This window comes from Lathyrus oleraceus, chromosome 6 (assembly GCF_024323335.1).
Source record: "Lathyrus oleraceus cultivar Zhongwan6 chromosome 6, CAAS_Psat_ZW6_1.0, whole genome shotgun sequence".
NCBI classification, from domain to species: Eukaryota; Viridiplantae; Streptophyta; class Magnoliopsida; order Fabales; family Fabaceae; genus Lathyrus; species Lathyrus oleraceus.
Window position 1 is genome coordinate 55,292,725 of NC_066584.1, and position 15,782 is coordinate 55,308,506.

General features: G+C 30.6%; 1 protein-coding gene across 1 annotated transcript; it reads left to right on the forward strand.

The window, feature by feature from the left end:
• The first annotated feature begins 238 nt into the window (after window positions 1-238).
• On the forward strand, window positions 239-15,444 carry LOC127093982 (uncharacterized). Its single transcript, XM_051032867.1, has 3 exons — window positions 239-876; window positions 962-1,122; window positions 15,323-15,444. The coding sequence occupies exons 1-3, from the start codon at window positions 344-346 to the stop codon at window positions 15,442-15,444; spliced, it is 816 nt and encodes a 271-aa protein (XP_050888824.1). The 5' UTR covers window positions 239-343.
• Window positions 15,445-15,782: the final 338 nt, after the last annotated feature.

A 15,782-nucleotide genomic window follows, 5' to 3' on the forward strand; every position in this document is an offset into this window, starting at 1 on the left:
ATTAGAAGGTCATTCGTTTATTGGTAGGTTGACCACAGATGAGAAGCAACATGTCGCTGATTTGGCAAAGAGACATGTAGCACCTAGAAACATATTGCTTTCCTTGCAAGACAATTATCCTGAGAATGTCACTCGGATTACGCAAGTATACAAGCATAAGAATGTGATACAAAAAGAGATAAGAGGTCCTAGGAGTGAGATACAACATCTGTTTAAGCTTATTAAGGATGCAGGATATGTGTATTGGAGTAGAAAAAAGGATGACTCGGAAGTGGTGAGAGAGATATTTTGGGCACATCCTGATTCAGTTAAGTTGTTGAATATATTTCCGATTGTGTTAGTTATGGATAGCACCTACAAGACAAACAAATATAGACAACCTTTGTTTGAAATTGTTGGCATGACATCGACCGAGTTGACTTTTGTTGTTGGATTTGCGTATATGGAGTCTGAGCAAACAGAGAATTTTTGCTGGGTATTGGAGAAATTAAAAGAGTTGTTTGTGAAGAAAGACATGTGTCCACAAGTGATTTTGACAGATAGAGATCTTGCTTTGATGAAAGCAATTGAAGTTGTGTTTCCCAGCTCGATTAATTTGCTATGTAGATTTCACATTAACAAAAACGTTGGTGCCAAATGCAAACAACATGTGGTGAATGACCTGCAAAAGACGATAGACACATTATGGATGGAAGTTGTCTGGGCTAGTGATGAGGTTGAGTATGGTCAGCGGTTGCATCAACTTGAGCAAGCATGTGTTGATTATAGTGGATTTATTAATTATGTGAAAGACACATGGTTGACTCCACATAGACATAGATTTGTTGGAGCATGGATTAATCGAGTGCTACATTTGGGTAACACAACGACTAATCGGTACGTCTTATAATTTTGTATGTGTTATTTTTATATCTGATATTATTTTTATGTCTTTTTTATGTGTTATTTTCAATATTTTTAGGGTTGAATCTGCTCATTGGAAGTTAAAGCAGATGTTAGGAAACAGTATAGGTGACATGGTCAAATGTTGGGAAGCAATGAATAACAACTTGAGGTTACAACTGGGAAACATTAGAGCTTCTTTTCAAAAGAGTTTTTACGAAGTTGAGCACGCGCACGTAAGTCCCTTTTATGGTTATTTGTGTGGTTCCGTATCTCGAGCTGCTTTGAGACGTATTGCTGAAGAGTTATTGAGAGTTAATTATGTTGGAACTAACAGGCAAATATGTGGTTGTACTCTTAGAACATCTTATGGGTTACCTTGTGCTTGTGAGTTAGGAAGATACAGACTAGGTGGTATACCGATACCCATTGATGTTGTTCATGTTCATTGGAGGAAACTAACTATGGAAGTTGAATTAGAGGTAGGTGAAGACGATGGATCAGAGGTGGATATGACTTCTGCAATGGATGAGTTGTGGAGACGATTTAGGTCATTAGATGTTATTGGGAAAAGGGCATTAAAGAGTAGGGTATGTGAACTAGCATACCCAACAATGACAACATTGTGTCCACCACCTGAGAAAATAAAAACCAAAGGAGGAGTGAAGAAGAAAGGGAAAAAACCAGCAGATTATGATGTTTATAGGGACCCTTCGTATCATGAGTATGTTGATAAGGCATCTCAATCTTCACAAAGGCAATCTCAATCTTCACGAAGGCAATCTCAACCATCACAGACTTCGAAGAAGATCAAATTATCAAAGAAGCAACCACAATTCATTCTTCAATTTCCTAATCATATTAGGTCATACATTGAAGATGTAGTTAATGTTGAATCAGATGGTAATTGTGGATTTAGAGTCATTGCATCATTGCATGGATATGGTGAGGATGGTTGGCCAATGGTTCGTAGAGAGTTGGGGTTGGAATTAATAGACAAGGATAGATCAACTCTGTATGACAAGTTATTTTCTAATCGATTGTCAGTAGTGAGAGAATATTTGATGATAGAATCCTTTGGTTCACAGCCACCTGAAAAATGGATGAGTCTACCAGATATGGGTTACTTGATAGCGAATCGCTATAATGTTGTACTTGTCTGTTTAGGCAATCCGTGCATGACTTTCTTTCCGATGACAAGTTCACATTCACCAAATGTCTCTAGATGCCATCTTTCCACAAATGCAGAGACAAGATTTGTGTCTACTTGTTCAGACTCGTTCTCTGCAGTGAAGATAAACCGGATCTAGATACCCAACTCTCCATCTATGGTGGAAGAGTCAATGGAACCCTAGAAGTCAACTTCAGTCCATGTCCGACAACCTTCAACTCTTTCTTTAGACCTCTTTCCTAAAAACAATTAAAACACATATTAGAAAACAAATTATAAAATATTCAAATATTATTCGATTTCAAATATACGTTGTTTATTTACCTCACCGAACCATATATGTCGAGCAACATGATGCTCGTACTTCACCAAAAGAGACGTATCGTACGGCCCTCCTGGATATCCAGCCGACTCAGCTGCAGCTGTAGATGAAGATGCACCCCGGTCTAACGTGCGGACTGGAATCCGGCCATCTGCACCTCGTTTTCGAACCACTGCAAAAAAAAATGTTTAAAAAAATAATTAAAATTATAAAAAAAAAAAAATTACGTACCGGAACACTTCAAAGAAGAGTTCCGGTTAGTAAAAAAAAAAAAGTCTTCCGGAACACTTTCTTAAAGAGTTCCGGTATACATCACCTAAATCGGAAGTCTTTAAGAAAGACTTCCGGTATACAACTATACAAACCGGAAGACTTTCTAAAAGACTTCCGGTTCAGTGCCCCTTAAAGGCAACAAACCGGAACTCTTTAGAGAAGTGTTCCGGTATACAATTAATGAACCGGAAGACTTACTCTGAGTGTTCCGGTTTACAATGCAAAAAAACCAAAATTTTCTCTTCTCCGGAAGTCTTCAGCGAAAATGGTAAAAAAAATTTGAAATGGAAAATATACCCTATTTATATGAGGGCATTTTGGTCAAAAAAATTTAAATATAGGGGTATGGATACAATTGTAGGGGTACAGGATAAAATTTTCTAAAATCGATCAACCAAACCAAACAAAACCAAACCAAACTAAATCTGTTAGTTTGACTTGGTTCCATTTTTAAAAAATACTAAACACCAAACCAAACCAAACCAAACCGATGAAGATATAATTGATTCGTACAATTTTTTGACAAAAAACCGGTCCAAACTGAACCGATTATATCCCTACCGATTCTTATATCCATGGCAAGCATTGTTGATGATTTGTGAAAGGGAATATTTATGAAAACATTGTTGATGATCTTGCCCATGTCGTAGTGAAAGAAAGGTTCCGGGGACTGCCAAGCACATAATTTGAGGCTAATAGTGAATGCTAGCCCAAAAACATAATGTAACAAATTGTCACAACCAAATAGTCAAATTTGAATAAATGATCATGTAGTTTTCTCATGCGCAAAGAGGTTTAGAGTTTAAATATTCCCATGAGAAATGTTTGGAGCATTTTTTCAGAATCTAGAAAACCTTTATGCATCAAGTGTGAACAAAAAAGAAAGAAAACAACCACTAATTCAATTCAAACATTGACATTGAAACTCTTGACAAAAAAAGAATGACACTGAAACTCCGCGTGACCTACTATGTCAAAGAACACGACTTGTCTCATAAATCATATGTTTGATGCCAAGTATCGTGGTTTCCAATCATCCATTAGGACTACTAACTTCTTGTTTAATACCATCACCAAAGTTAGTTGAGTTTGAATAACACTCAAAAAATTGTTGATTGGTGAATAGAAAGCCACTCATCATTATATGGAATATTGAGGCTATTGAGATGACCTTGATTATTACTAAAAAACACAAATTTTAAATAATTCTGAAGTTACAAATACTTGTTAATGTATGATTTTATAATAAACTTAAATTCATATATTTAAAAAGATAAAAGAAAATTAACTATGTTTTGTGACAAACAAATATATTTATTTATTTTCGTGAATAAAAAAACTATTATATATCATAATAAATCAAACTTAAATACTTATGTGTTCCATGTATGAATTACAAGCGACAGTTAAAATTAAAAAAAGTTTGCCACATGCTATAATTTGTGCCAAGGGCATCTATATATTTTTGTTGGTTAATTTTTTTTTTATAATTATTTTTTGCCACATGTCATAAGTAGAATCATTCATGGGTGTATACGTATTTTAGTTGATTAGTTATTTTCTTAAGATGACTAGAAGACTTAACAACCAAGAATGAAAATGAGAGACATTTTCTTAAGATGACCAAATATTATTTTACTAAATAAAATTTTGGATGCTGGTCAGCACTAGTCTTCATTCGTTGAAAGCTCAAAGTCTCTTGCAAATAATGTACAACAATATTGAACTTAAAAAATTGCAAGAAAAAAGTCGTATGGCTTACCACACATTTGAGTATTTTTATTATGATCATGCACATGCTAATGTACGTCACATGCATCATAATTCGAATATTCTTTCATCAACCAGCCTTAATTAAATGGAACGTGGAGATTAGATGCTAGTATAGTAGAGCACGTGTATGCCGTGAATCGGCTCGTGCAGTAAGTTTGAGGTGTATTGCACTTTATTCTCCTTAGTTGCAACTCTTCCCTCATGTTTGTGTCTTGTGCATGTATGTGGATTAAACAATGTGCGTATGATTATTTTTAAGAAAATTAAATAAAACTATATTCGTAAAATAATTTTACCAGTGTGCATTAGTAAAATCGCATTCGGATGTATTGTCATGTATTGTGAATTGAGTATATATTTTCTCTATAAGATCATCTCTTTAGTAATTTTGACATGTTCCCGGGGATCATTTAAGATCTTTGTTTATGATTAAGTGTGATTCTTTAATTGATAATCAAATTTGACCCTAAGTCATAAGCCATAATGCTCTCAATCAATTATAAAAGTGGCATCTCTCATATTTTAATCCAAATATTCCCCTCTTTATTAGTTTTGGGCAGATATAATCAATCTGATCAATCAGCTGCGTCAACTCAACCTCGTTATGATGGATAAGTTACAATGTGGGATACACTCTATTGGGCCCGAGCTACAACTTGACCCAATCTCGAGGGTTTGATTCAATAGATCAGACGTGTACATAATCCCTCAACCATGAGTTGTGTAGGGACAAACACTACTGTAACAACCCGTATAATATATATCTAGAATAATATCATACAAGTGTTATTATTTGATATTGACACATTCATAAGTGCTTATTGGCATCATTATATACACATGTCCAAACTAAAAACATGAATGACACATGTCATACAATAAAGCCTAAATAATGAAAATCTAAGAACTATGTACAATATCTTCATTGTACACAACTCCACAACAGAAGATCACAATAATTGCATCCCTTGAAACATCAGTTGACAACTTCTCTTAAATTCAACTTGCAAGGAATACCTGAAAAATAACAACGATAATGGGATGAGATAATCATCTCAGTGAGTTCTCATATCCTATGGGTTCACTCAGCTCTACAAGGTTGCTACCTGGTTTCTAACTCAAGTATTCACATTCCGTTACTTGTGTGTCACTCACACACATGTTATTTCACAATCAAACATCCAACCAATTCATGACATACACATTAGCATAACAAAATTTCATACATGAAACACACATAGTGGCATAACATGTCACAATAAACCCTTGGCATATTCGACTCACGACATGCTCATAAGTATCTTAGGTTATTCAAGTCGTCATCACAAACAAGTCAAACATGATCAAACATACAATCATCATTATCCTCTACCAAGCATTATTGGTTAGTTCATGGTCTCTCATCACCATGCAATATCTCATTAGATTGACTTTCTAAAGCTTCAAGTCTCATATCAATCGGATTCACGATTCTTGAGTTATGGTTGAAACAAGAACCACATCTTTTAACCTAACTAATATTCTAGGTTAAACCCATCCAATCTCATGTAAATCGACTGATTGATGTTAAATTAATGCATACACATCATGGTCATGTGTTCGATCTTCAACAAGAACATTTTTGTATTTTCAAAATTATAAAGCGTGTGTAACGCACATCTCAGTTTCAGTTATTATCCCAGGGAAAAAATGTATTTACGCCGGTTTATTTTAATAATCGAGGGTAAATCATATTTTTTTTGACATTTAGGATTTGTTTTAAATTTTAATTTGACCTGTATCTTTTTTAGACAAAAACTATATATACAAGTTTTGTATAATATAACATAACCAAATTTATAAAGTGTATCAAATTAGTTTACAAAACCAAATATACGTATATCCAAAATGATACACAAAGAGAACATATATACATATTTTAAAACATAATCATAATGACAAAACCAAATACATGTAACATAAAACCTATACACAGTGTTTACAACAGCCAAGAAAAATTAGTGTTGAGATTCATAAAAAGATGAGAAGCAACCGACCTAACGTGATTAGATGTAATCTATATCTTCTTATGGGAAATGTGTGAGTCGTTAAACACCTATAATTTGAACAAAATTCATATTAGGATAACCAAAAAACAATAACATTAAAGATTCAATCTCAACATAAACCTTTTAACATAAACCTTTTACTAGCTAACAACAACATTAACTTAACAATTATAAATAAATTACATGCATATTAATACCTTAACCCATGAATTACTAATGCCTCTAGTGTCAATATCAAACATATATTTCATAACATAATATCCTTAAGAATATTCGTTGGGTTACTTTCGTGACTAAAAATAATTTTTATATAGTTATTAATACACACAAAGAACAAGTATTACATTAGAGAAAATAAAAGAATGTTAAAAAGTATAAATAATACTTTTTTTTTATTAGAAAGTAATACTTACTTTTGGGGTAAAGAACTATGAATTTTTACCTATTTTTTTACAATGCATTAAATTGTACCCCCCTATTTCTGCATGTTGGTAAAAATTAGACATGGATAAGCACTATTCAAACTAAAGATAAAATTTGAGTATTATAAATAATACCACTTACGCGCTTAAAACGTCTTGCATCACTGAATCAATCTTATAATGTAACGAGCATGACATTGTGAAGAAGATGTTCATCATCTATCTTAGTTTATTTTTAATGAAGACACAATTTTATCATAAAAGAAAGATCAAATAAGAAAAATATTTAAATCAAGTATCAAGATTGCATAAGTTTTGGAAATCAAAGGATTGAATCGTGAAGATTAAGGTACAATGGAAATTCATTTGTATATAAGTCTTAGGTGCTCAAGTATTTTAATGTAAACCATTTTAAAAGATCCATAGCATTTATGCATGACATACTTTCTAGTTTTATCTTTAACTTAGCAAAATTTCAAGTTTTAAAAGGAAGCAATTGATTGCTCATTTACCTCCATCGATTGGTTGAGCTCTCTATTTTGGGAAAAGCAAAAATTTTAATAGCAACAATCAATTGACTCCCTCATACAATCGATTGAAGGATCTTATTTTTATCCCTCACAATCGATTATCACTTTCCCTCTATTGATTGATGTAGTGCAAAACTTCAATCTTTAGAATGTTGAAACTTGGAACAATCAATTGATTCTTTTATGCAATTAATTGTCACCTTCAATTTTGTAGAAAATTATGAATCAGTATGATGCATTTTCATTATAATTATTCATGACACCTTTTCTAACCATTGCATTAAATCATGAATATTTTCCATTCATTCCTACTCATCCAAGATGTATCTTGTGGTGTATAATCAACATAATATTTGCACATTACAATTCACCTCTTTATTATATTTTTCAAACAACTTTTAATATTTTTCAAGTTTTCATAGAAAATGTCATAGAAACTTTTATACATAAATTTCATTCATCTGAGGAAAAATTTCATAAACTTTTAGTACTTAATATTTACATTTTCTTGAATTGTTCAATTGAAGGAGAAGATTAACTTGTCAAGATATTGAAGGCATGCAAACTCTGTCTCTACTCAATATACCCGTTTGCTGTAAATTATTCACCAAGTGTGTGGTGACATTATCTGTAAAGAAAATACTATGCCAAATAAGACCTTAGGCCGAGATTTTTTTTTTACCTTAGGCAGCATTTTTAACCGTTGTCTATTCTAGCGCTAGTATAGGTATAAGCAACACTTTTTTTAATGTAAAAGCATAGGCTTAAGTGCACCTCAGGCAACATTTTTTTTGTTAAAAACACTGGCTTAAGTGCACATTTGACAACACTCTTTATTAAAAGTGTTCGCTTAAATGCACTTTCGACAACACTTTTTGTTAATAGCGTTGGCTAAAGTCCACTTTAGGCAACATTTTCTATTAAAAGCACTAACTTAAGTGCACTTTAGACTGTGCTTTCTGTTAAAAGTGCAGGCTTAACTGCACATTAAGCAGAGCTTTTTCTTAAAAGCACTAGCTTAAGTACACTTAACCTAACACTTTTTGTTAAAAGTGTTGGCTTAAATGCAATTAAGCCCACACTATTTTTAAAAGCGCTGACTAAAGTTCACCTTAGACAACGCTTTTTCTTAAAAGCATTGGCTTAGTTACACTTAAGCTAACACTTTTTGTTAAAAACGATGGCTTAAGTATATATTAGACAATGCTTTCTATTAAAAACGTTGGCGTAAGTTATCATTATACAACATTTTTTTCTAATAAGCTTAATATTATATATATTTTACAAATGGATTTTATTTAGCATAAGACATCTATATTTAAGACGTTTTTATTGATAAGTGTCGGCTCAAACCATCTCTAGGAAACATTTTTTTTGGTGTTAAAGCCTAAGATATATTATCTAAAATATATAATTATATAACAACATTCATAATATTTTTTCAAAGCAAATTTTTGTCTTCAATTTAAATATCATAAATCCCATAATTCTCGTAATCATATATTAATATTGTATTGTGATCAATAAGAATCACAATTAAACTAACTTGCATTTGTATAAATTCAAAAGTACATATATGAAATAAAAAATGATAATCTATATTTATTCAAAATTATATAATCTCCATGTTATATTGAAGTCTAATCCCTTTCTTTTTGATAATATGATATTTTATTACTTCAATAATATTTTCTTTGAAATCTTTCATTTTTATATACCATGCACATAAAATATTTATGTGACGAATCAACTTATATCATATTTATTATATTTCAATCAACATTTTAGTGACCAATCATCATATGTGATAAAGAAATTTTGAAACTAGTGAGTATCATATTTATATATATGTACAAATTGAAAATTTTGGTTCACCAAAATACATATTTTCAAGGTTGCATTTGAAGTGATGGGATAAGTCATGTGAAACTAAGCCAAAAGGATACTAAGCCAAAAGGATATTCTTATATTATATCAGTATCATATTTTTTTTAAAACTATTAATTTATCTCTAACTCCTAGGATCACAAATGATAACTTACAAACTTCTCTAAGTAACTATTTTCTAACATATCTATATTCACTCAAATCCTCCTTAATTTCATTCAATTTATCTTTCGAGTAAGTAAACACTTGAAGTCATCAAAGCATACATAATATAACATAATATGATTAATTGAGTTAAAACTAATTAGATAAAAAAAACTGATAAGTATCAAAATACTAACTAAATTATAAATCCATACTATTTTTAGAATATGATACTATTTTTAGAATATGATACTCACTGTGTACTATGATCCATGTAATGTTGTTTGATTTAAAATTTGATACTCGATCTCCCATTTCATAGTGTTCCACTATCAAATTAAAATTTCTTATTAGTGAAGGTATCTAACAATTAAGAGAATAACTATAACCTATCTCTGTCTCAAAATGAAGAAAATACCATAATACTTCTAACATCCATTTTTTTGAATTGGAGAAAATGAGATTTAGTTATTGAATTTGATCCAAAACCACCAATTTAACAATCAATCACACAATACCACAAATTGCTGCCATTGCTCTGCATGTTTCAACTATTCCATTCAATTCTTCCTTTTACTTTATATAAAAATAATAAAAAATATTTTGTATATTTTGTTAACATGATTCAATCTAAACAATTATTAGAAATTGATTTCTAGAGTCATTATGATTATTTGTAATCCAAAATATATTTCAATAAAATCCACAAGATTAAAAAGTAAACTCTAAAGAATAAAATTTAAAATATTTTATTGCAAGCACAAAGAAAATGAATCAAAAAGTTTCACAAACCTTAAAGAATAAAAAAATAAAACCTATAAAATGAGAGAGAATAAGTAACAAACCTTAAAAAGAATGGAAAAGAACGAGATGAAAAATAAGATAAATAATTGAGTCGAAAGAAAAATAATTTTATAATTTTGTTTTTAAAATAATTATTAAATATAAAATAGTAAATAAGGAACCATAGAAACAAATACGAATTAGCCATGATGTTAATAAGTTTGTCTATCATCAAAAAGATAGGGGTTCAATTCCTAATTTATGCAAAAAAAATTGTTGAGAATTATTATATATATATATATATATATATATATATATATATATATATATATATATATATATATATATATATATATGAGTTTAATTGAAATGCACTGATAGTGTAAAGATATTTTATACTGTCAGTTAATTACAACTATTGATTTTTTTAGAGAAATTTGACTTTTTCTATAATTACATGAAAAGTAACACAAACGGATGATTGTGATGTATTGATAGTGTAATTTTTTTACAGTGACAGTGCATAACAATTAATCTCTCTCTCTATATATATATATATATATATATATATATATATATAAAAGTTGCCAAGCTGGTATAATAGATTGCAAAATTACAATGGTTTCGATTCCTCAAGTGCTCATATTTTTTTAGAAATTATAATTATTTAAATTTTTAAAGATTTTATGTGTAACATTAGACAACCCTTTTTTATTCAAGAGTTGTCTAAAACTCTAAAAATAGTGTTTAATCACTTATGGCAGTGTGTTTTGTTTATTTACGAGCGCCGACTAAATTACTATTTAAGGTAAAGTTTTTATTTAATAATAATTGTTGCCTAAATGTACAACTTAAGACAACACTTTTTTATTTGAACCCTGTCTAAAGTAACCAATGTATAATTCTATAATTATTTTTCTTTAACATACAACAACACTTATATTATAAAGCGTTGTTTATGTGGATATTTTATGTCAACGCTTTTTAAAAACAATTTCTAATGTTCTCTTTTGATTTTTAGCAACGCTAAAAGCGTTGGTAACGGGGGTGTTGCCTAAAGTCTTTTTTGGCATAGTGAAGTGTGTGTACTTTTACAGGTGTTTGCAAATAGAAAGAGGTGTTATTTCTGTTTGTGGTTAAAATATCACTTGATTTGAGGAGATTCAAAGTCCACCATAAGTTTGGTATTTATGTTAGAAGATTGCAAGAGAGGTATTAGTGTAAGGCGTGTACAAAGATCTAATATAGGGAAATCCTTCATGGGGTGTGGAGGAAATGGACTACCCTTCTTTGAAAAGGGAACCGGGATATATCTTGTCTCATTTACTTTACTCCACTTTTATATGTTTATGCACTTTCACTCATACGTCCATCATAATTATTTCAGATAAATAAAAGAAACATATCATCTCCAAAATATAAATAAATAAATCTTAAAACCTAATTCACCTCCTCTTAGGTTGCACTATGTATTTACAAGCATAATTATACTATTTTGCTTAGGACATATAACAACTAGTTGCCAATGTAAAATCCATAAACATTCAGAACAATTAATAATGTGTATAAAATTGATTTATAAAATAAATCACAAATTGATATATACTTATGCATGATAAAACAGTTCGATGTAAAATTATTTTTTCTCATGAATCAACTTATTTTGTATGTACCTCTGAAGAGCGTTTGGTCCCTGTTGTTGAAACTAAATATTGAATGGGTCTAAGAAACAATACTTTCTTAAGTGTCTTTCAACACACATCTCATGCATGTATCTAAAAGTTAACACAAAAGTCAAATCTTGACGTAAATGTATTTGAGAATATAAATTGAAGTCACCATAAATATGTACTTACGTGCACCATAATTGTAGTATGGTTATGTCCAACCAAAGTATAATTACATGAAAAGTAACACAAACGGATGATTGTGATGTATTGATAGTGTAATTTTTTTACAGTGACAGTGCATAACAATTAATCTCTCTCTCTCTCTCTCTATATATATATATATATATATATATATATATATATATAAAAGTTACCAAGCTGGTATAATAGATTGCAAAATTACAATGGTTTCGATTCCTCAAGTGCTCATATTTTTTTAGAAATTATAATTATTTAAATTTTTAAAGATTTTATGTGTAACATTAGACAACCCTTTTTTATTCAAGAGTTGTCTAAAACTCTAAAAATAGTGTTTAATCACTTATGGCAGTGTGTTTTGTTTATTTACGAGCGCCGACTAAATTACTATTTAAGGTAAAGTTTTTATTTAATAATAATTGTTGCCTAAATGTACAACTTAAGACAACACTTTTTTATTTGAACCCTGTCTAAAGTAACCAATGTATAATTCTATAATTATTTTTCTTTAACATACAACAACACTTATATTATAAAGCGTTGTTTATGTGGATATTTTATGCCAACGCTTTTTAAAAACAATTTCTAATGTTCTCTTTTGATTTTTAGCAACGCTAAAAGCGTTGGTAACGGGGGTGTTGCCTAAAGTCTTTTTTGGCATAGTGAAGTGTGTGTACTTTTACAGGTGTTTGCAAATAGAAAGAGGTGTTATTTCTGTTTGTGGTTAAAATATCACTTGATTTGAGGAGATTCAAAGTCCACCATAAGTTTGGTATTTATGTTAGAAGATTGCAAGAGAGGTATTAGTGTAAGGCGTGTACAAAGATCTAATATAGGGAAATCCTTCATGGGGTGTGGAGGAAATGGACTACCCTTCTTTGAAAAGGGAACCGGGATATATCTTGTCTCATTTACTTTACTCCACTTTTATATGTTTATGCACTTTCACTCATACGTCCATCATAATTATTTCAGATAAATAAAAGAAACATATCATCTCCAAAATATAAATAAATAAATCTTAAAACCTAATTCACCTCCTCTTAGGTTGCACTATGTATTTACAAGCATAATTATACTATTTTGCTTAGGACATATAACAACTAGTTGCCAATGTAAAATCCATAAACATTCAGAACAATTAATAATGTGTATAAAATTGATTTATAAAATAAATCACAAATTGATATATACTTATGCATGATAAAACAGTTCGATGTAAAATTATTTTTTTCTCATGAATCAACTTATTTTGTATGTACCTCTGAAGAGCGTTTGGTCCCTGTTGTTGAAACTAAATATTGAATGGGTCTAAGAAACAATATTTTCTTAAGTGTCTTTCAACACACATCTCATGCATGTATCTAAAAGTTAACACAAAAGTCAAATCTTGACGTAAATGTCTTTGAGAATATAAATTGAAGTCACCATAAATATGTACTTACGTGCACCATAATTGTAGTATGGTTATGTCCAACCAAAGTATATCCCTTCAAAATATCCAAAACATAATTCTTTTAAAGTATATACATTTGAATGGTTCATGTTTTAATGACATCACAAAGATGTCTGACATCTCCTATACCACCCTTGACAATCTTTGCATGTCATCTGCTTGAGGTATTATAGTGTCAATATTGTATTGTGAGGCAGAACAACTACCTTTCGTGCTTGCACAACCCAAAACAACCTTCTCAACTACTTTCTCAGCTATGTAAATTTGTTAGTCTTACAATAATAAAAATATGACAATTATTTCACATAAATTATACAACCACTTGATACAAGATACTCATTAAAATAGTTAGTCTTCTTATCTCGACCCTCTCTTGTTGTATACGGCGTCTGTTTCTCCAATCTTGCAAGGTCCGCCTGATCTCAACTTAACTCTTCCAAATACAAGTCCTTGTAAAAATTCCGCTATGCTCAACCTTTACGTGGTCCTACCGATCCCTTGAACCTTGATTTATCTGAAGAACACATAAACTCTAACTTCGTTTGTAAGCTTCCACACAACTCTACTGAAGTAACATGGAGAAAATACTTCTTATTTTTCTGACTAGATTACGAAACTCCAGCACCACCACACAATCTTAATCTTGACCTGCAACTTAAGAACTTCACAAACATACAATGAATGAACCTCTTCTACAATAAATGTCACATTCTCTAAGAATTGAGAAGAAATTGATGTTAATCTTGCTAGAGGTTGAAAATGATTTCAGATGCAAAAGATATATGTGAAAAGGTGATCTTTGAAAGTGGGTTTCCAAGTTTTTATAAAGACTCACAAAGTTATGATTATCATCACAATAATCACTTTCATGTTCATTATGGTCAGGGAGAGGGGGAAAATGATTTATGTAGGTGCTTGAGATTATGCACAAAATGATTGAAAATACCCTTTTGGTTCGAGTAAAGAGAAATGGGTATGATTTAAGTCAAATGAATGAAATGATTTGAATCAAGAAGTTAAAACTAAAATTCTGCACTATGATTTAAATCAAGTGTAATATATGATTCAAATCATGGTAGATTGTCTTTTTGAATCAAGGAGAACCTGCGATTCGAATCAAACTAGACACAATCAAAATATAACTCAGATTTTGCACTATGATTTGAATCACGTTTGACCTGTGATTCGAATAATAACTAGCAGAGGCAAAATCTGAATTTTTAGCAAAATCTGAATTTTCACATTCAGTTTGATTCGAGTCATGCCTAACTCTGATTCGAATCACACTTCTTAGTATATATTTTTAGATTAAATTGATGTGTAATTTTGAATCTAAAGTTAGAATGATAGGAACCATTCACTCATGAGTTTCTTAACCCAAATAATTGACTAATTTGACTTGAACCACATTGCATTGACTTTTACCTAAGGGGATTGATTTATGCATGCAGAAACAAACACGATTTATGTAAAAAAAATTATTTAAAAGGTATTTCCCTCAACTCTAAGATATTTGCAAATATCTAACTAGAGGAGACTAAATTACGAAAGCGATAAATGATAAACGATAATAAATGAGACAAGCAACAAAACCAAAGCCCAAAAGGGCAGAGCAACTTTAGAGGAGTCTATAAAGTCTCTTTGGGAGGAGAAAGTGTCTCGTGATGAAGACCAAAAGGCTCATAATGAATAGGTTGCTAAACTGAGGAACAAGAACGATGAGTCACTCCAGTAGACTATGAGTGATGTGTATGAGGCTTTAGATTGGGATGTTGTTCAGGTGAAAAAGCTATATCCAAACATCTCTCTTTCCATCATGGAGTTGTATCCGTTCACGGTTGTTTGGGACATTGCTCTTATGGACAATCGTGGTGCAACGTCTTAGCCTGAAGAGGCTTGATATGGGTTTCCTTTGTATCCTTTTTTGCTTTCTTTTTTTATTTGTAATGTTAGTGGCAGAGCAGTGTTGCTCTCTTGCAGAGATAATCCATGTGTGTGTGTGTATATATATATATATATATATATATATATATATATATATATATATATATATATATATATATATATATATATATATATATATATATATATATATATATATATATATATATATATATATATATATATATATATATATATATATATATATATATATATATATATATAGACACACACACACACACACACATTTACCTTTTGGATCAGTGTCTTTACTTTTGTCTA